The sequence below is a fragment of the Vigna angularis genome, chromosome 9 (assembly GCF_016808095.1).
Source record: "Vigna angularis cultivar LongXiaoDou No.4 chromosome 9, ASM1680809v1, whole genome shotgun sequence".
NCBI classification, from domain to species: domain Eukaryota; kingdom Viridiplantae; phylum Streptophyta; class Magnoliopsida; order Fabales; family Fabaceae; genus Vigna; species Vigna angularis.
In genome coordinates, this window is record NC_068978.1 from 22,449,027 (window position 1) to 22,472,273 (window position 23,247).

A 23,247-nucleotide genomic window follows, 5' to 3' on the forward strand; every position below is an offset into this window, starting at 1 on the left:
ACCTAATGTCTTCGTTTTTAAAACCAGATACTAAACAGAAATTCACCTCTTAACATGAAAACGAAGTAAATATTTAAGCCTATAATTAAAGCATAAATTTTGAATTGCCTTCTAAGAAATTCTTTAGGAAAAAAAAAGATAAATAACTCAGCACTCCTTAAAGTACATGTTGAAAAGGTTTCATTTGCTGTCCTTTCACAAAAGCACACGGGTTTCATTTAAAAGTAGCCTCCTTAGATAATAAACAACAATAAAATAAATAAATAATAATAATAATAAGATTAACTAAATTAACAGTATTTCTACATTAGTCTGCAATTGATGGCAGACAGATACAACACGAATGAAACATATAAACAAGAGATCTATTTGTGAAGGTATGAAGCTAGATTCCTATGTATTATCAACAAAAACAAATGTTCAATCCAAAATTGGAAACATGCTCCATTTGGAAATAATTCTTCAAAAAAGAATCAATGAATCAAATGATTTTTAACAGTATAACAACTAAACTCTCCCATCAAAAGGGGTACATTGGCAATAATCTCAATATCCCCCACCAGTAAGTATAGTTCTAACCTCTGCTATTTTGTTCCAAAGTATATATGCCTTTTGATTATACACAAAACAACCTTGTATTCTTGCCCTTTTTGTATATGCCTAAACTGAAACTCTGTATTTTGAATGAAATGAGAGAAGCCACAAGGCCCCCATTGATTCTTCAGCAGCCTCATCAATATGGCAGGAAAAAGGAAGCACATTCACACACCAGAGAGATCTCATGAGCTTCCCTTTAACTTTTAAGGCAATGTCATATGATGCAGCATGATGAAACCACACTGTTTGTTTTAGCCTTATCTTATGTACAAAACCAAGACACTATCTTCGTGCATCAACACCAAACCTATGGTCTAGTTTATGCATTGTAATTTGCTCCTCGGACTTGTTACACACACAACCAGGAAAGGGATTGGCGAAAAAATTCTCCTCTGTTCTTGGTGACTCTCCTACCTGTCTAAGATAAGGCGAACCTAGCCTATTGGAATGTAATTTCTTAACCTCAGAAGAAAATGCTTCCCAAGATATGCTACCCTCATCCAACCGATCGATCAGCCTAACAAAATTCAATCTGAAAAATGAAAAAATACAAACACATTACACATCACTAGAATGTAAAATGCCAACACATGTACCACAGATATTGACACACACTAAACACGACACAGACACAAAAACTAAAATGTATAATCTCCAAAATGTAGGACACAGGAATACGGATCTATGTTATGTTAAAAAAAGGTTTTCTATTGTTGTTTGTAGGTGCTTTCTATTGTTGTGTTTTTCTCTCTAAACAAAACCAGCAAAGCTTCTTATGTCCTGTTTTCTCCATTTAACATGACATTAAAAAACTAGATTTTTATATTCTGTGAACTAACCTGTCAGGATTGATGGTTTTCCGAAACCCTTCAAACCTCCTATGACCTTGTACTGCCTTAGCCATGTTTCCATCATAGGTATACACGAAGACATCACTTTCTAGGGCCACTATATAATCCAAAGCAGCAAGACGGTTTTGGTATGGCTTGAAGGGTTCTAGCTCCTCATCAGTTGCAAGGGTAGAATGAGTGAAGACATTAGGAAACTCGGATTGAAAGGCTTCCATGCTATTTCCACCATAAATGGGCCCTGCAACAATGTAGATTGTTGTGGTGGAAGGGTACCCCATTGCCCTCAGAAAAATAGCTGCTTCCCTTGGTGACATAGGGCACCCCCCTTGCAATCTTTTTTCCTCGCTATCAATCTCTTTCTCCTTCCAATGCTTCACATCATACCTCATAACCCTTAGTTCCTCAGCCTCCTCAGCAGTCAGATTGTGACTGCACCCAGTAAAGGCCAGCATGTCCTTTTCATATCTACAAGAAAAAAACAACATAAATCAAGACATGAAAAACTGTCATGTGTTCTGGTCTTTGAGCACACAAAGCAAGTTAAGTCCACAGGACAAGGACAAAAACCTTAAATGAAGAGCAATGTATGGTTCATTGTTGTTTCTTAGCCTATCCACCAAAATCCTTCCAAGATCTTCAATTTCTGCAGTGTACTTGAGAGCATGGTAATTGGCACGGCACCTGAGCTTCTGAATGGAGGAAGCAAGGCCATTGTTGGCGAGCCGGGAATCAGAGTGAGTGAACTGCACAATCTTATGTCGCTTCAACAATGGGAGAATCTCCCCTCTGTAGTAACTAGCCTGAAAATAAAGCATCTGAGCCACTACTGTACTAGGAAAGAACAGAAGTGTTTTTGTTTTCTATGATGTCACAGAATTGGTGAATGCTCCAAACCTTAGACCAGGAAACAGGGGCCTTCACAAGAGGTTTCACGGATGCATACTGGACCGGCAAGTACTCAACTATGTCAATGTCGTCTTTCAAAACTTTCATGAAGTGCCTCCAGTCAAAAATATCTTTAAAGTCACTGAAATATATTAGGGACATTATACTTCGGAAAAAAGGGTAAGATCAAGAGATAACATTAAATGTTCCTCTCAAACTACATGGGAAGTTTTACCTTGGATCAGTCCAAAATGAATCATGGTCAAGAGAGGGAATAACGAGTGTGGCATTCATTATTTTTGTCACTGCAACCATATCACATATCTGCAAGTCAATGAGGGTTCTAAGAATTAGCAAATACAAATAACACGAAATTCATACACATAATCCTATATTTCATTTTAGGTTTAAAACTAATTCTTATCCTAATCTTTGTTGGAAATCATTCACATTACCACATTTTCACCTTCTAGAAGTATCGGTACCAATTTAATAGAAGGAACTAATATTGACTAGTTTAAAAAATACATGGATTGAGACAAAAAGAAATTAACAGATCCTGTTGAGTAACCCCAACGAATATTGGGACGAAAAATATGGGGAACAAAAATAGTATTAAACCTTATCATCTTACCCCAGTTCTCATTTGATTCAATCCACCATTGGCATGAACAAGAAGATATCCATTTGTCTTCACTGGCCCTGAACGAAAATACAAAAAAATAAGGAATTAGAAGTGAGACAAAAGTTGTTTAGGCACAGTGAAGCTTCAGACTAATCAAGTGCAATACAACACATACTTAATACATTCTTGGGTCGAGAAACGCATTGGTAATAGTTCTCACTGTTTGGGTTCTTCCATATATCTGGAGTCTGTTGAAAAAGAAAACAACAAATGAATAAAACATTATAAGACAGACAAAAACAAGTCCCGATCAAGCAACTAAGAAAAGTGATTAAGCAATCTAGAATACGCACGGTACCAAAACTAAACTTTGTTAAGTAATCCTCAATTCAACATTACCAATCACTTAAGAAAATTCACCGACAATGTAGCATAGCCAGCTATGTATCATGGAATGGAACGCATCAAGGAAAAAGAAAAATCAAACAAAACCGTGTGAGATATCATAGAATGCTTAACAATCACTAATGTTTTGGTGTTACATGGTCAGAGCCACCTTCTCAGTACCCAGTATTGAACACAGTTACACGTGTCTCCACTAGCACCAATTATATGCAAAAAAGTCAAACTTTTGCCAAAAAAAGTCCAAGCTTCAATCGCTGGAGACATGTCAACCTCACAACACAACGGAAACAAATCGTCACGAATCTCCCATTCTGGCACTCAATTCGTTTATACATGCTAGCAAACAAGTTATTAGCCAAAAGTTTTACATTAATCAATAATTTAAACAGTTTGAAAACAGGTTCTAATTACTCTATCAAGCAAATCACAGTTCACCATCACCAACAAATTTGATACTCTAATTTCTATAAAATAAATATAATTTGATTTTGCTAAGTTTCTTTTTAATATATTACTCTAAAACATAAATTATTGATTTCAATTCTCTCAAAATGGTTACTTTACTTCAACTTTTATCAAACACGTAAAGCATTTAATAATGATAAAGCACTCTAACATCAAAACAGAATTTCACCGTTTAAAGGAACAGAAACTAAATAAAGGACTTGTTAATTATTATGCAAATTTAAAACAACTTTAAATCTTAAAAAAGTTACATTGAGAAAATGCGTGGGAAAGCAATTTCATCAAGGGTTTCCAGAATAAAATTACTTCATCAAATTAAATATAAAAATTTAGAGAAATTATGTAAAAAAAAAACTACAAATTAATGTCTTTTTTTCCTTTTTTGTCATTCTTATTCAGAAAAAAATATTCCAAACCAAAAAAAAAGTTTTACCCTTTTGAACGTTGCATTCAGCAATGAAACCATATTTATTTATCCCTGGACGCTTTCCACACAGGGAAATAAAAAGGCAAAAGGGGTTAAAAAAACCACGATTCCCGAAACGGAATTTTTGAGAGCAATCACGAGAAGGAAAGAAGAGTGAAAAGCGCTTTTGTGGAGAGAGAGAGAGTTACCGATAGTCTCTCGAGGACCCGTTTGGGCATGGAGGGTTCAGTTCGGGTTTCGGTGATGACCCGTTGTGCGTAGGCCCAATCCTCCTTGAAGCGCTGGAGAATGAGTTGGCCGTTTTCGATGCTCTTGAATCTACTTCCGTTTATTTCCCCGCCGGTTCCGAGCAGAGACACTTTCAGAAACACCGACATCATCAGCAAGCCGATCAGCGCCACAAAGATCTTCCGCCCGACGTGTTTCCCCGACCGGAGACCCTGAACCGACCCCGCCACCCAGAGAGCAAGCTGTTCCACGCGCAGGAACAGAGACTCCGGCACGCACAGAAGAATACGCGCGCGGAGAAGTATGTAACGCATCACTGGGTGCAGGTGGAGGTGGTGAGCGTGAGTGTGCGTGTGCGCGTGGGAGTGCGTGTGCGTGTGGATGTGGGTGGAGTTCTCGTCGTTATCCACCTCTGAGAAATCGGAGAAACTGGAGGATACCTGCTGGTGCTGCAGCTGCTTCTCCGCGTCGACCGCGTTGTTGTTCATGTTGTCGGGAACGCGACGGCGCGTGGTGGTGGGCCCCGCGGCGACCCTTGGGCTGGTGTTCGAGGAAGTCGTGGTGGGGCCGCCGGACGACATGCTGGCGACGCTACGGGAATGCCAAAACGACGTCGGATTGGAAAACGGGAAATTTTATTGTCGGTTTAGTTTCTCTTGACGCTTGTGAAGTTGCGATTTGGGAGGAACGAAACGAGATAGACAGCGTTTTCGCTTTTGTTGATGTTGTTGTTGTTTCGTTTTTTCCTGTTTTGGGTTTTGGTCTGAAAAGGTTTGAGGGGCCGAAATAGAAGGGAGTGGCAACGTTAAATAATGTGCCAATCTGGGATCTCTGATTCTCTTCCAACGTGCTTTTATAAATCGTTGTTGGGGTTGGTTGATTCGCTTCATGTGCCATTTTACATTTTCTTTTTTCTGTTATTTATATTTTCGACACTGAAATGACACAATTGCCCTCTTCTTTCTTTCCCTTTTTACAGTCATAAAATTATCTTCTTTTTGCAGTATTCTTCTGTTTCCTATTTATTTGCTTGCTTCCTATAAAACACATTTATTCACCTCTTTCACAATTGCGGATGATTTTATGTGGTCAAGGTTTGACTGGTTGTTTTTGTTCCGATGTATTCAATATTGTAAATAAATATATATTAAATTAGTTTCTAAAATTACTACAATTTAATAAATGAATTCGGTTTCCGAAAACAAGAACCAAATTTTCTTTTAGAAAATGTTCTGATTTTATTTGAATTAGATTTTATAGTCCTCGTAAAAGATAGATTTCCTTTATTCTTGGTAACATGAAAAAAGAATTTTTGTCCCTTTGAGAGAAAATAGTTTTGACATTGATTCAAAGAAATAAACTTTGAATAAGATTTATTTACATGTAATAAGGCTGTTTTTGTTCAAATTAACTGAGAATTTTAAGTCGAAAGGTTATTTTAAAAATCTTTGAAAAATTAGTTGGCAGATATAGAATTATAAATAATAATATGATTAATTAATTATTTAATTAAAGTATATACTGAATTAAATTATTCAAAAAAGTGTAACACTAAAACATAAATCAAAACTTATAATGATAAGTCAGGCTTTTTATTATTATTTTAAGATATAGGATGGCAAAACATGGTTTTTTTAATAGTTTATTTGAAGTTGATATAAGTTACTTATTGAAATAAGTTAAAGTATGTTTAAAAACTTACTAAACCCAAATAAATCAATTTTATCAAAATTTCATTTATCAATTTTATGTATAATTTAGATGAAATATTTTTATTAAAATGAAAAGGGCAACTCTTGAGTGCATATTTGTGCTCTCATTTATGCTTTGATATTGGATTTTGATTAATTTTTGTACTTTAATAAAATATTTTAATTAGGATTGTTATAATTATATTTATTTAAGCATACAAAGACATATTAAAAATAGATTTTTAGTTACATAAATGTTTTTAGAATATTTTAATGAGTATTAGTATAACTGCAACTAAGTTGAATTCATTAACGTATGAAAATAAATTGATTAAAGTTTCATCATACCCTTTGTATATATCCAAAAATGACAAATAATCAAAACCACAATAAATCAATCCAAGTTGGTTAAGCCAAGAAAAAGGGACATATAACAAATCCAAGTTGCGATTTTCTCTATTTTTTTCTAGAAAAAGAAGTTTTGATAATTTATAAAGGTTTATGATTAAAGATAATTTGTGAAAAATATATTTTATTTGATATTTTTTAATAATTACCTGATTTAACTATATCAATAAATATCAAAAGATAATATTTATCAAATCTTTTTTAATCTAGCCTATATCTTCTCAAATATTTTTAGATCTCCACAAAAATCAAATATAGGTTGAAGATATTGGATTATTTAAAAGATAATTGAAGGAGATTACATTATCATAAAAAAGATTATAACAACAGAAAAACCTGAAACAAAGCCTAATCCAATTTTCATATAAAGAGACTTAGGGAAACACATTAGGGGAGCTTAGGCACCCTTTTGGGGTTCAAATTTCGTTCTCCCTCTCTTTTCTCATGTTCTCCACCCTCTCTTATTCTGTTTTCATGTTATTTTTACATTTCATGGAGTGTTAAGCCTTTGGGGTTGATTTTGTTGTAATTTCTTAATTGGATTTTGTGGTTAGATAAATAAATTTGTTTGTTTTTTTATTCTTGTTGTGATTTATTTTTATCTATGTCTTTTGCTTCTTAATCAAGTAAAAATGATTTTTACAATATAACAAGTTAGCATGGTGTTAAATTTACTTAACATATCAATCATATGAGTTCAAGGGTTTTTATTTTTAATTGAGAATTTATTTTGATTAAAATTAGAAACTTTCGTGTGATTGAATGAATTTTTGCCAATAATTAAGAAGGTACTTTGATTAGTGGTAAAAAATTTTAACAAGAATTTATCAATAATGTACTTTGGTTAATTATCTTTTTACTTGATATAAGAGGTAAAAGAATAGACATGATTAGGCATAGTAATATTTAATTAAGAATGTACTTTGGTTAAATTTACTATGATTAATCTAGAAAGTTTTTGCTTTTAATTGAGAATGTATTTTGGTTAAGAGTGAGAATGTTAACACATTAATTGTGAATTTACTTTAATTAATTTGAAAATCTAAGACAATAATCAATTGAACAATAATCTTTAGATAACCAAATATGAATCCAATTTTGAAAAAGCAGTAAAATCAACCTATTTTCTTTCTAAGTATTGTTTAGATTGTAGTCACTCCTAACTAAGACAAATGATTATAAAATAACCGTGATCAACAAATTAGAGATTTTGTTCATTAAAGAGGGATTACATTTTTTGACAATTACAAAGATAACCACTACCTTCTTGTTTTCTAATGAGCATAAAGAATATTTTTTCTAAAAATTTTGGACAGAGAAAAAATTCGACAACATTTTAGCATCACAATTAATCCTAGTTAAAACTGAATATTCTTCAGACTGCTCCTCCTTTTTGAAGCATGTAATATAGGCACTTGAAGAATGTAATCGTTGTAATCTCTTTTCTGGTTGTTGTGAGAGTCTTCTACATGAAACAAATTCTTCTTCCATTTGAGGCTTCAAGATGTATTAAATGCTTTTGACGAGGAATTCAATATGCGCAACTACTTCATCAACACCATTAGAGTGGCAAAGCTTTACAAATTAAGGTAAGTGATTTCTTTTCTTAGAGGCCTGACCTAGCTAATTGACTTCAACGTTGAAATTTTCCTTTTTTAGATAACCTATTTGCACAAAGCACCAAAAGACCTTTGATGTTGATGAGGGATCATAATATCATTTTGAGTGAGTTAAGAAGCATATATTTCCTACAAGCACAAAATAAGCCTTTGTTAGTATTTGACATGTACTATGAAATAACTTAGGCTTGTGTGAGTCAAATGTAGCATACTTATCGTATGTTCAAGAAATAACTTATTTGACTAAGTATACTTGCTTATGTCAGTATAAGCAAAACCTTATCATGTGCACAACACTTGCATCAAATCATTTATGTCTGACATGCTCTAATACATTATAAATTATGTTCCATACTTAATTGTTTAATCACGAAATCAAAACCAAAGATAAGGTCTATTTAACTTGGATCTAACATTGGTGCATTTCTTAACAAAGATTACATTCAACTCTTTATCAACTGGTTACGTTTTACTAGGCAAACTACTATTGAAAGATATAAATAAGTATTATTTGGATCTTATTTTCTCCTGGATAAAACAAAATATTATTTGAACCATAATAACTTGTAGTTAAAACTAAGCATCATTTAGACCACATTCACTCTAGGCTAAAATTGAGTATTATTTAAACTACAATCACTCATAATTAAACATATAGTATTGTTTGGAATATAACCACTCCTAACTAAAACTGAGTAATATTTGAAACACATCCACTCTTAACTAAACACAATATTATTTGAACAACATCAACCTTTGATTAAAAACAAAATTTTTACAAAGAAAAGTGATCTAAAATATGATTGGGCTACTCGCTAAAAGAGGTTATGTCTTAGGACAAATGCAATATATGATTCACTCTTTTAAATGCTCTTAAACATGAAAAATGTTCATCCTTACAACTACAAGGTTTGGAAGCTTAAGATCTTGTTCACATTATTGTAGCAAGACTTTCTTGGTGATCATTAGTCGTCACCTTCCTTATTCAAAAGGATTTTCTATATATACTTGAGAAAAAGAGTCTTTATACATATTTTGTAGTCGTCATCTTCTTGTATCTAAGTATATTTTAAGGCTTCAAGATGCATTTAATGTTTTTTACTTAACATTGAATGTGTGTGACTTCTTTAGCAACACTTTTGATGCATGGCAAAGCTTCTTAGGCTATGTTGTTTGATTTTTTCCACCTTCTTACCAAACTGTAAGGTCTCACACAACTATATGACTTTGTAATGCTAACATCTTACCTTTTTTCAAAGAAGTTGTTTACAAGAAGCAACTCTTAACACAATCTTCAAGATATCTTTGATGTTGATAAGGAGTTGAAAAATCTTCTTAAAAGAATGCAAAAAATCGAACATTTCTTACAAACATAAAATAATCAATTTTGACATATACTCTAAAATACTTAAGACTTACATGTATCAAACTAAGTATACTTATTGTCTATATATAAAAAAAAACTTATTTAATTAAGTTTACTCACTTGTGTTTATTTAAATAAAAACTTATAAATAAGACTTGTGTATATTAGAAGAAACTTAAGATTTATACTTATGTGAAACACACAATCAAAACCAACGGAAAAGATATATTGAAATTAAAACCTAACAAGTAATCGAACCATATCATAAATAAGTAAGGTTGTATAACAAAATTTAGGATTTCAAAACAACTTGTAAGCAAATATTTTAAATATTTCCAATTTAATTACAATTTTTACTTTTGCGTGTCAAACTTTTAAATTAAATTAAAGACAAAATATTATATATATATTTTTATATTTTAAACAACAATATTTGTATTCTTTAATTTTTGTCATACAATGAAATAATCTAAAATACTTTTCCTTTCACTTTCTTCCTACCATTAGTGTTAGAAATGTTTGAAAATCAAATAATTTAATGATTCCCTTGTATTTTGTTTCCTTTGAATCGTTTTTCCCTTGTAATTTAAAAAAAGTTTGAAGTCTAAATGAAATAGTGAGCCCTCCACTATGGCAATGGTGCAACAAAAAGAGAAATTGGTTAGGCAAAGAATTGAAGAGCGTGAATTGTGGTGAACATAATTGATAGAACTTCACTTGTGGCTTATAATAATGAGGAATGACTTGAAAGTGAAACTAGGTATATGAGTGCATGTGCTTCATTCCAACTAAGACATTAGGTACTCACTCACTCAACCTAACATTTTCTTCATATTAATTTATCAATTAATCAAAGTTGGATCATATACTAAATAAGAACCATCAAGGAATAAAGCATTAATTAAATGCACAAATAACGGAACCATACTTTTAGGCATCATCAAAGTTCAACCTAAGAGAAACTAAATTGTGGGGTGAAAATAGGAGTTGTCATTCTCTAAAAAGTGCATCGAATAATTTACTCAAAAATACTAAGAAGCTAATGTATCAATTTATGACATTAAAATTTGCATTTTATAACATCTTTCGTTATAAAAATAAAAATTATTTTTCTCTATGAGTCTTATAAAATTTTTTATAGCTGGTGTAAATATTACAAAATAAACCTTCAAGATAATGTATCTCAATAAAATTTACAAAAATTAAATTAAAACATTATAGAATGATATGAATAAAATTTACAAAAAAAAAAATATAAACATTATGGAATGAACTTCAAAAATACAAATGCTCTAAAAGCTAATAATTAAAAGCCGATGAATATTAATTCACTACAGAATAATTAAAAGTTAAAAGCTTTTAATAATGCTATTTTGACCTTTTCTTAAAATTAAGAAATAATACAAAGGTTTTATTAATTTATTTTATATTCTAGATTTAAATTTGTCATCGTTTAAAATGTATATTTTGTACGGTTGAAACTTTAGAATGTAATATACATATATATGCATTTGATTTCTTTTATGCGTATTTTGAATGTTAAAAATTATAAAAAATATGTTATTTAAGTTTTAATGTTAATTAATTGTTATATAATAATAATAATAAATTTATAAGGAACGACATTAAACAATTAAGTTTTCAATACGATATGAAAATCATAAAGTTTCAATAAAATAATTTTACTAATTCAGATCAGATTCATTTACCATCAATTTGATTATTATGGTAATATAGGATTGATACATTACCGTTTGGGAGACTTGAAGATTTGGATGAATTTGGTTTTCAAGACACAGAAAGAGTGTGTATATGAAAAGTTGTAACTAGTTTTAATGCATAATAGTAAAAATTACAATAACGTATGCGACTTTATTGAGTAAACTGTGTAAATACTTATCCACACAAACAAACTCTGATGAGTAATTTTATATACTCACAACGTTTTATTAAACACTATTAATAATATAAAAAGTTTAATTTTGTTTTTTAAATTTATCATAAATTTGGATAATTTTAATTGAGTTTTTTATTTTTAATTTTATGTTGAGTACTTAAAATTTTTAATTCAATAAGTTTAATTTTACGTCTCTAACTGATAAGAGATGTCAAGTTATTGATTATTATAAAATGATAGTGTGATTAATGTGAAATTATAGAAGTGACTTTTTATTAAAAATGGATTGAAAAATAAAGATAATTATACCAATGATAGGGATGAGAACCATGCCTTAATCGACGTAAAAATAATCAGAAAAACAGGAAGAAAAGTCATCCACTCTTTTAACAAAAAGAGTTACTTAACGATTTACCGTAATATTTTTTTTATATTAATCAATAACGTAATAATCTTTAATACATGAAGACAAGTAAATAATATAACAACCAAAATTACAATTACATTATCCAATCAATGAAAAAATTAAAAATAATAAAGACTCACTTAAAAAAGTAAAATTTTTTTGAATAGTAAACAATTTGTAATACAAATTTAATTACAAAATGTTTAAATATATAATGTTTAAATAATAATAAACATTTTGGTTATATGCTACTCTAATTTCTCATGCAATTACGCATGTTTCACTTATTTAAGGATTAATATGGTGACGTTTGGTCAATGAATACATGAAATGCCTAATAGAAAATAATGACGGTTGAAACAATAATAATGATATAAGAAAAAGAAAATCAATTAATGACTGCTGAAACAATAATGAAATCTCAAAACTTTTTTTATCAATTTCGCATAATTATATTAAATTTATAAATTCAGTCCCTTAAAATTATTAGGACAAGTGTAAAGAAGGATTTTAATATTGATGATTTTAAATATTATATATATATTTTTTTAACAATTGAAGTACTATGTTTAACAATTCTTCGCATACCCAATAGTTTAAGAATGAAATGCACTAGTACTATGTTTATGGAGGCTTCATGTTTGAACAATGAATAGCGTAGAGGTTTCTAGGAAGCTTATCTAGGAATAGACTTTGGTTATTAGCAGAGTGAAAACTTATTTTCGTTCCTTAGAAAAAAAGTATAAAAATAAAAAATACATTTTTTGAAAATTTATTATACTTTTAAACTTCAGTTCTAGGGCAATCGAAGCCATTAAATTGACGTTTGACTTTGGGTTTCGATTATAAGTCTTTCATGATTTCAAAAGAGGATCACTATGATAATGACCAATTTTACTTCATTATTCAACATCAAATTGATGGAAATTGTCAACTCTTCCTTTACTTCTAGTCTTGTTTAACTCAATTTCTTGTTATTTGTAAGTGATTACATCATAAGTTGTAATTAGCCCTTTTGATGGCTAATCCCCATTCAAAGAAGCTGGGAGAAGCTACCCACCAAAGAACATTGCCAAAACCCAAGAAATGAGAGAAGAGTAGCTGAAAAGATGAAGAACCCAGGCTGCTGCAGAGAGTCACGCCGGGCGCCTACTGACCTAGGCGGCGCCGGGCGTGACAATGCTGACCGAGAGCGCGCCTGGCGCCTGTCTGTCGGGCCGCCGGGCGCCACTTTTGCTGATGTGGCAGAAACAGCTTATTTAGTTCTGGAACGCGAAGGGGTTGGTATCTTTGGCAGCCCAGACGTGATTTGTACACCTTAGAGTAGCTGGAGGCGATCTTGGAGCTGTGGAAACACTTCTCCTTCCACCTTGGGTCTTCTCACTTCTTCCATTTCATCAATTTGTAAGATCAAGCTATCCATGACAATGGAGAGCTAGTTTCATTATTGTTGGGGATTGATGTAATCACGGATCTTTTGTGCTAATTACAGTTGAATTGATTGATTATATGTCTATTCCATTGATTTCTAGTGTTTAATTCCTTCTCTTAAAGCTTGTGATGTTGTGTTCCACCATTGCATGATTCTAGGGTTTGCTTGATATTGGGAAATGTTGTGTAAATCTGGAATTGGATTAAATACCTAAGGGAAATTGTATCTAGGGATAGAACTTGGACCTTTGGTTGTCTTAAATCTCAACTCTTAAAGCGGATGAACTTGTTAAAGTTTCTAAGGAATTAGAGTTTAAGAAGTAAGTCTAGGCTCTTTCTACCAAGGGATTGGGTTGGAGTAATTTAGTTGATTGACTTTGGTTAATTAATGGAAAGAAAGTGAATTGTTTGCACAAAAGTGAAGTAGATGAGATCATATCCCCAATAATACCATTTCATACCATTTCTAATCACTCGCATTTCTAGCGTTTAAGTTATCAAAGATCAACTTTTATCATTCTTGCATTATCTTTACTTTAATCGTTTTAAAACCACAAAAATATGGAATCATTCTTTAGTCTAAATTAGTTAGATATTATACGATTTTCTAGGACACGAGTCTCTTGGGAAACGATATCCGGTCTTACCGGTTTTATTACTTGAACGATTTGGTACACTTGCCAAAGTCTCAACAAGTTTTTGGCGCCGCTGCCGGGGACCCGTGTTAAACTAGACTTTTGTGTGATTTTTAACCGTTTTAGACTTTATCTTTTGTGTATAACTTTCTGTTTATTGTATTTATCATTTATATATATATATATATATATATATATTTTTTTGAGCTAAATTGTGCTTCGAGCTTGGGTGATTCTAGTGTATGCAGGGAAACATCCGTACAAGGAGGACTGTGTCATCTGAACCACTCCTTGCGGATCCAGAGATTGAGAAAGCAGCTAGAAGGAACAATAGTGACACTAGGAAACGAAAAGCTCTAGCAACACAAGCTGCTCTTGAATCGTCATCTTCTTTCAACAATCAAGACATAGAATCTTTTGATTCTTCTTCTGTGAACGGGATGGCTGGCGCAGGACCACCTCCAAGGAGAACCATAGGGGACTCAATAACCTACACAAGCCCGAGGAATTTCTCAAGCATTGTAAGGCCCACTATGAGTGACAAGCTGGCAGAAATGAAGCCTGCTCTACTCCAGCTCATTAGTTCAAACCAATTTTCTGGCCTGGACAATGAAGACCCTCATGCGCACTTGATCACCTTCTATGAGTTATGTGGTACTATGGGTGTACAAGGGGAGGATGAAGAAGCATTGTACATGAGACTCTTCCCATTTTCTCTGAATGGCAAAGCAAAGGCTTGGCTCCAGTCACAGCCTAATCAAAGTCTTACGAGCTGGGAGGATGTGGAATATAAATTTCTAGCACGCTTCTTTCCACCATCAAAGAGCACAGAGGTGAAGGCTGCTATTGCTACTTTCGCCCAAGGAGTGGATGAACCACTTTGTGAAGCATGGGAAAGATTTAAATCTTTATTGAGAAAATGTCCCAGCCATGGATTCAGTCTAGAAATGCAAGTGCAAACTTTTTGTAATGGTTTGCAACCTCATACTAAGATGATACTAGATGCATCTTTTGGTGGTTCAGTACTATTTAAAACTGCTAATGAAGCCATTGCGGTGATTGAAAATATGTCTTCCACTGACATGCGAAGCTAACATGGGAGAAATCCAACACAGAGGAGAGGAGTGTATGAACTGAGTGCCCAGGATGCTTTACTTGCACAGAATAAGCTTCTGGCTCAACAAATGGAACTCTTAACTCAACATATGGCCAAACTACCTCAGCAGTTACAAGCAATGCAAGCTCAACCTCAATCACATCATCAAGTAATGAGATGTGATTTCTGTGGAGATAACCACCCCAACGGCCATTGTCAAAGTCCTAGTACGTCCCAACCTGAAGAAGTCAATTATATGGGAAATCAAGGTCGACAACACTTCTTCAACAATCATTTCCCTAATCCTTCCAATCAAGGGTGGAGACAAAATCAAGAAGCTTCTAGCAGTAAAAATCCGTATCAACTTGCACAGCATTATCAACCTCAAAATGATCGGACTTCAAAGCTAGAAGATACCTTGCAAATGTTCATACAACAGTCCATCCAAAACCAGAAAAATACTGATGCATCTATAAAGAATCTGGAAGTGCAAGTTGGTCAATTGGCTAAGCAATTAGCAAACCAACAGGGTGGACAATTTACTGCAAATACGCAAGTCAACCCCAAGGAAGAATGTAATGTAATATTCACAAGAAGTGGGAAAGAGGTTGGAAGAAAAGAAGAAGAAAAAGAAAAGCCAGAAGAAAAAGAACAAGAAAAGAATGAAGAGGAAGATCAAGAAATAATTGAAGAAGAGATTGTTGAAGGTGGAGAAGAGAATAAAAAATTTGAAAAAGAGAAAAACCAAAAAGAGAAAGAGATAGTGAAACAACTTCCTTACCCAAAAATCCCATCTGCTAAAGGGAAGGAGAAACAATTGGCTCGGTTTAAGCAAATATTTGATCAACTTGAGATTACCATGCCATTGACCGAAGCACTACAACAAATTCCTGCCTACGCAAAGTACATGAAGCAAATCCTCAACAAAAAGAATAGGTATTTAGATGAGGAAACAATTGAAGTACAAGGGAATTGTAGTGCCATCATGCAGAAAACCCTTCCTCCCAAATTTAAAGATCCGGGAAGTTTTACCATTCCATGCACTATTGGAAATCATGATATAGGTAGAGCTCTCGTTGACTTGGGAGCTAGCATCAATCTGATACCTTTATCCATGCTTAAGAAGATTGGTGGTCTTGAAGTCAAGCCTACAAGAATGATGCTGCAGCTGGCAGATAGATCCATCAAATACCCTTATGGTGTAGTGGAAGATGTGGTGGTCAACATAGACAAACTCCAATTCCCAGTGGACTTTGTAGTTATGGACATGGAGGAATCTGCAGATGTACCACTCATCCTTGGAAGACCTTTCATGAAGACAGCCAAGGTTGTCATTCATGTGGAAGAAGGAACAGTGAAATTGAAAGACCAAGATGAGGAGGTGACTTTCAACGTCTTTGGGGTTGAGCAGCAAAATCATGAAAAAGAGACTAGTCTTGAAGCTACAGATGAACTTCTATCAATTACTAGTCTAACAGAGCAAGCTGCCAAGTTGGTAAAGAGGAGCCTTAGTTGTTTATCTCCAAGAGTAAAGGAAGAAGAAGAAGAAAAGGAAGAGGAATTAGTTCACCAAAATCCTGTGATGGCAAGCGATGAGCCCAAACCTGGCAAACCAGTGAGATTCAAGAATAGGTTATGGGTCATCAAGAACATAAAGATAAATGGAGTGCTTGAGATAGAGGCTCCATATTCTAGGAGAGTCAAGGTGGTGACTAGGAAATTGCTGAGAGGATGTTGGTGTCATGACAAGAAGAAGCATTCCAACATCAAAAATCAAACTTGAGCTTAATGATGTCAAGCTAATGACGTTAAACAAGCGCTTACTGGGAGGCAACCCAGCTTTCTAACCTTTTCTCTTGTTTGTTTTTATTTTTTGAGTGTTGTTTGATTGTATGTTTTAATGTGTAGTGTGTTGTCTTTGTTTTAAACCATGCTTGTGTGAAGAACAACCAAGGTGAATTTTTGAGTTGATTGTTAGATTGTTGAAGGATATAGTGCATTGATGTGAATTAGAGATGTGAAACTGTTTTGGCTATTTTCTGGGCTGTTTTAAGATGTTTTCAAATTGCCTTTCTTAAGCCAATAGCCAAAAATGTTGCCTAACTTGTGGAATTTCAAAACTTTGAAAGAATGACTTCAATTTGCAACTTGAGTGCTCCAATTCAATTCCTTGGGTTTTGAACAAGTTTGTTTAATAATAATATAAGATTCTGGAGCATCTCAAGTGATTTGAAGTTCAAATTCACAAAAACCCGAGTTAGGTAGCTTGGAAATCAGTTTCTGCATAATCTGCAGAAACTCACGCCTGGCGCCTCCTACACTAGAGGGCGCCTGGCGCCAGATCGTCCAGCCTGACCATTCCTTCTCTGATTCTGCATTTGGCTGGGTCACAACACCACGCCGGGCGCCGCATGACCTATGAGGCGCCGGGCGCAACTTCTGCAGCTAACTTTCTGAGTGCACAGTTGAATGGCCCAATTCAAATAACCTAACCCTAAACCCATCCCCACTCACTCACGCACATTCGCACGCACTCCCCTTTCTCTCCACTTCACGTTTTTCACTCTTCTCCACTCCAATTCACCTAAATCAACTTCCTTCTCACAAATTTCCAGCCCACACACCACATTGCTGCTGCCACCACCGTTTGAACCCCTTCATTCTTTCTTTACTCACTCTCGGTCCATCTCCACCCAAGCACTCTCCCAATTCAAAAATCCACACACCAACCTAATCACATTCTCTGTGAATCAAGTAAGCTTTTCACTCTTTTCTATTGTTTATTCCTTCACAATGCTTAGCCTTGGTTGTTCATCATGTACATGGTTTGAATTTGACCTAGGGTAGTTTAATTTCAGTTCAATTAGAGTGTTATTTGTGATAGCTGCTGGTTAGGACTCGAATTCTTGCTTTCATTGTCAGATTCGAACACACACACACAATCACAGTGGCTGGAATGCAGAATCTGGGTTTTCCCCAATTCTGCATGTCGCGCCAGGCGCCTGCTGGCTGTGCGGCGCCGGGCGCGACTCCCTCTGCCCAAGTTTGGAACTTTGTTGTGGTGTGTCCTGCAGCTTTTGTTTGTTGTTTAAATGTTGTTTTTGATGAATTTTTGACTGAGCTGTGATTATATCTGAGTTTGACCTATATTAAAGTAGCAAAAGTGTGTTGATTCATGGAGTTTTGCTTGTGCCTTGGCTATTGATGATTTGTTTTCCCTGAGTTATGCATCATTACATCATCTAAACTTAATCTCTTACACTCAAACTGAGCCAGCAGCTGAGATGCCAAAAAGCCAGAATCTGCATAAAATGCTGTCACGCCCGGCGCCTACTGACTTGTGCGGCGCCCGGCGTGACCACCCTTGACAGCAACCAGAATTTTTGTTGTTTTGCTGCTTTGGCTTCATTTCTTCATTGATCAGGGCTTTTCTTTGATATGTTTTGACTGTGTGGTTTGGGTGCATACCATTGAAAGCATTTGGTACATCATGATGTAAGCTAATGATGAATTTACTCATGAATCTAAACGCATTTATCTTCTTGAACTCTACCTTATTTTGCAGCAATGGCTTCTTCATCTGGGTCCAAGAGGATTAAGACCACTGCTGGTCTAAGGGAAAACAGAAGGAAAGAGAAGATATACTCTGATATCTTCTTAACCAAGGACCATAAGAAGCACTTCTCCAATGTCCAGAACAGAAAACTTTTGATGGAGAGGAAAGTCACCCTTCTACCTCAAGATGTGCCAGACTTCTCCAATGAGATTATGGAAAGGCAATGGAGCCATTTAACCACATACCCAGAACCTGCCAATATAGCCATTGTCCAGGAATTCTATGCCAACGCCAAATCCTTCTCTCCGGACACAGAACCCTTCTGGAGCTATGTGCGTGGTCAGCGGATTTCATTCGATGCTGACACTATAAATGAGTTCCTCAACACGGAGTGGGAAGATGATGATGAAATATGTGGCTACGCCGAGTTGATGGCGACTGAGCTAGACCATGAGGAGATTGAGCAAGCCTTATGTATTACAGGAGGCACATTTCAAAGAAATAGGCAGCAACAACCTCTTCATATCAAGAGGGTACACCTCAGTTCTCTCAGCCGTCTATGGATGCCTCTTGTGCATTCCAACATTTCACCGTGCACACATGTCTCTGATGTCACGGTTAACAGAGCTGTCATCTTATATGCCATTCTCACTGGACGCTCTGTAAACATGGGGAAACTAATAGCTAATGAGATACGCAACTGTGCGAATTCAACCAAAGCTCCCCTTGGACATCCGTCTCTGATCACACATCTCTGCAAGCAAGAAGGAGTAGACACTACTATTCCACCGTTCGAGCATCCCAGGAAACCGATTGATATGGGGTATTATACCCAATTTTGTTTGGATGTAGATGATGGAGTTGCCAGTCCACCACCGAGATCGCCGAGGAGACATGCCAGACAGCGACCTATTCCCCGACGTCCTCCGCCACCACCATCACCTCCAGCTGATCCTTCACAGATGACAGACTCGAGCCTTGCATTGATTAATGCAAAATTGGAGGCGGTAAATCGGATTGGCCAGGCGCATGCAGAGATGATGAGGCATGTTTATGCAGCATCCCATCCAGGTTTCATGACATCGGAGCAATACAGCACCTTCGTTGCTTGGCCTGGGGACCAGTCCTTTCCTGCTGGGGGGTAGACCTCAGGCTGGCACTGCTGCTATGGATGAGGATGACGATGACGAGGAGGAGGAGGATGATGACGATGACGCGGTAGACGAGGACGAGGACTCAGACTGACTGATGGCCATCACAGCAGGAGTCGTTTTTTCTTTATTTTTTCTTCTGTTTTCAGTCGTTATTTTACTTTTAGGTTCTTTAAATTATTGAACATAAACATCTTTTATGCATTTGGTTTGACAGTATGAGTTGATGTGTGAAAATCTGGTTGTTATGCTTTCTGTATGTGATTGAACGTGTGGAAATAGCTTATTTGATTGAGCATTGATTGTTGATGTGTTCACTGAGTTATGTTAATGCTTGGGGAGTCGATTGCAGTCAAAATTCATGACATTGTGTTTAGAAGAGTATGGAATCTTAATCAACAGGATGAGATTTAGTGCCTTATAATTTTTGCTGTGTGATTGCTATCATGCTAGATCACAATTGACTTTGCCTGAGTTTCTAAAATTTGAACTATCTACTTGTTGTTGAATTTGATCAAGGCATTCTTTTCTCACCTTACATATACTTTAGCCATTCAACCACAAATGTAAAAAGATCTTTCCTCTTTGTACCTTAAGCTTATTGAAAATTCCCTGAACTTTTCTACCTTGAGCTGAATAGAACATGCATCTGCATTACAGGAGAATAGTCCAAGTTTGGGGGGAAAATATGGTGTATTGAGAAAAAAGACAAAGATGGAAAAGTAAGAAAAAAGAGAATAAGAAAAGAGCTTAATGAAAAACAGTTGGGTATAAGTTTGAAATTGGTAATAGTACATGAGGAGCAAAAAGAGAAGTTTATTTGCATGAAGTGAATTACTTAATCTCTCAGCTCAAGATCCTTTGAATTCCAGAAAAACCATGATTCTTTCTTAGCCCAATCACATTACAAGCCAAACAAAGTCCTTGTGTTATCAACTTACTTGTGATGTGTTTGATTTGATTGAAACGAAAGGCAAAGTTAAATTGTGTGATATTATGACTGCAGAGTGAGCGTTATACACCCCTATACACCAATGCATTAGAGTGAAACACTTTCCAGGTGAGGATTGATTCCATACATCAAGTGAAACACTCTGTCATGCTTGTTGATTTCTTTTGCACCCTTTGCATTGTGACCATAATTGTTTATAGGTGAACACCTCTGTTGTGCTTGATTGATGACAGCTGTATATATCCATTATGTTCTTTCTATTAGGTGCTAACGCAGGTTTTTCACTTCTTGAAATTAAAGGATATCTCAAATTTGAAACCAATGCATTTGAATGTTTGTATTCTAGAATAGTTTACCATTTGCTTGAGGACAAGCAAGGTTCTAAGTTTGGGGGAGTTGATAATGACCAATTTTACTTCATTATCCAACATCAAATTGATGGAAATTGTCAACTCTTCCTTTACTTCTAGTCTTGTTTAACTCAATTTCTTGTTATTTGTAAGTGATTACATCATAAGTTGTAATTAGCCCTTTTGATGGCTAATCCCCATTCAAAGAAGCTGGGAGAAGCTACCCACCAAAGAACATTGCCAAAACCCAAGAAATGAGAGAAGAGTAGCTGAAAAGATGAAGAACCCAGGCTGCTGCAGAGAGTCACGCCGGGCGCCTACTGACCTAGGCGGCGCCGGGCGTGACAATGCTGACCGAGAGCGCGCCTGGCGCCTGTCTGTCGGGCCGCCGGGCGCCACTTTTGCTGATGTGGCAGAAACAGCTTATTTAGTTCTGGAACGCGAAGGGGTTGGTATCTTTGGCAGCCCAGACGTGATTTGTACACCTTAGAGTAGCTGGAGGCGATCTTGGAGCTGTGGAAACACTTCTCCTTCCACCTTGGGTCTTCTCACTTCTTCCATTTCATCAATTTGTAAGATCAAGCTATCCATGACAATGGAGAGCTAGTTTCATTATTGTTGGGGATTGATGTAATCACGGATCTTTTGTGCTAATTACAGTTGAATTGATTGATTATATGTCTATTCCATTGATTTCTAGTGTTTAATTCCTTCTCTTAAAGCTTGTGATGTTGTGTTCCACCATTGCATGATTCTAGGGTTTGCTTGATATTGGGAAATGTTGTGTAAATCTGGAATTGGATTAAATACCTAAGGGAAATTGTATCTAGGGATAGAACTTGGACCTTTGGTTGTCTTAAATCTCAACTCTTAAAGCGGATGAACTTGTTAAAGTTTCTAAGGAATTAGAGTTTAAGAAGTAAGTCTAGGCTCTTTCTACCAAGGGATTGGGTTGGAGTAATTTAGTTGATTGACTTTGGTTAATTAATGGAAAGAAAGTGAATTGTTTGCACAAAAGTGAAGTAGATGAGATCATATCCCCAATAATACCATTTCATACCATTTCTAATCACTCGCATTTCTAGCGTTTAAGTTATCAAAGATCAACTTTTATCATTCTTGCATTATCTTTACTTTAATCGTTTTAAAACCACAAAAATATGGAATCATTCTTTAGTCTAAATATGGAATCTTAAAAATCCAAGATTCTCTAATCAAGGCACTTAAAAAGGAAACAGAGCAGCCTATGTGCGACCACACACGAAAAACCCGAAAAGGGAAAAAAGAGCGACATCGACGCTCTAAATCGCTACAAGACGTGTCATCACACAAGAAGGTGCTGAGAGTACGGAGGAGCTTTGACGAAAGCGTCATTGACGACACGATGGTCGCTTGGACAAGACGATTAAAACCGTGTGATCGTCGGTCGAAACTGGAACTTCTGTAGTGACAGCGGTAGACAACAACGGTAGATGTAGTGGCAAAGGCAACATAATTTTTTTTTCAAAAGAACATTAGGCTCTAGATACCATGCTGAATATAGTGAAAACTATGTATAGAATTAATCTCCCTTTTGTTGAATATGCACATAGGATTATCTATTTATAACAGAAGAGATATGTGTTAAGTTCAAAATACAAATAAGAAATAATAACAAACAAACAAAAGATAAAGATAAATATACGATAAAGATAATATATCTAACACTTTTTAGTGAGAAAAAGTTTATTTAGCATCAATTAAGAAAAAGTTGATGTTAAATAACTATTAGTTCCAATTTTTCATGCATGTGTATGTGACACTAAAATCAATTATGCTAATTCGTTGGCACTAGTTTTTGAAAATTGACTCTAACTAGGTGACTAAGCCATCATTAAGTCACCATTATTTTTAAATTAATTTTTTAATTAAAGTAATTTAAGGTTGACTTGACCAACCTTAATGATAGTAAATTAAAAAAATAATACCTTTATGTTCAAATAATATAAACAAATAAATAAATAAATATTTATAATGGATTAAGGAGATAAATGTAAATGAAGAAGAGGTGACAAATATGAATGAAAGTGATGAGGAGAAGAATACAGATGAAAGAGATAAAAAACAATACATGTAGATGAAGGAGACACCGTAAAAGTATGTGATTTTACCACGAGTTTATTTTTGCATTACCGACAGTTTTAACTCCTAGGAAATACAATTCCTG

At 34.8% G+C, this 23,247-nt stretch overlaps 2 protein-coding genes across 2 annotated transcripts; one reads left to right on the forward strand and one right to left on the reverse strand.

Moving 5' to 3' along the window:
• Nucleotides 1-256: 256 nt before the first annotated feature.
• LOC108346294 (O-fucosyltransferase 19) lies at nucleotides 257-5,482 on the reverse strand. Its single transcript, XM_017585334.2, has 8 exons — nucleotides 4,444-5,482; nucleotides 3,134-3,206; nucleotides 2,968-3,035; nucleotides 2,569-2,657; nucleotides 2,343-2,475; nucleotides 2,016-2,248; nucleotides 1,437-1,913; nucleotides 257-1,129 (listed from the first exon to the last, which is right to left on the reverse strand). Exons 1-8 carry the CDS (start codon nucleotides 5,062-5,064, stop codon nucleotides 880-882), a joined length of 1,944 nt encoding a protein of 647 aa, XP_017440823.1. The 5' UTR covers nucleotides 5,065-5,482; the 3' UTR covers nucleotides 257-879.
• Nucleotides 5,483-15,891: 10,409 nt separating this feature from the next.
• On the forward strand, nucleotides 15,892-17,003 carry LOC128193932 (uncharacterized). The gene is made up of 2 exons (XM_052868128.1): nucleotides 15,892-16,317; nucleotides 16,941-17,003. Exons 1-2 carry the CDS (start codon nucleotides 15,892-15,894, stop codon nucleotides 17,001-17,003), a joined length of 489 nt encoding a protein of 162 aa, XP_052724088.1.
• The last annotated feature ends 6,244 nt before the right edge of the window (nucleotides 17,004-23,247 follow it).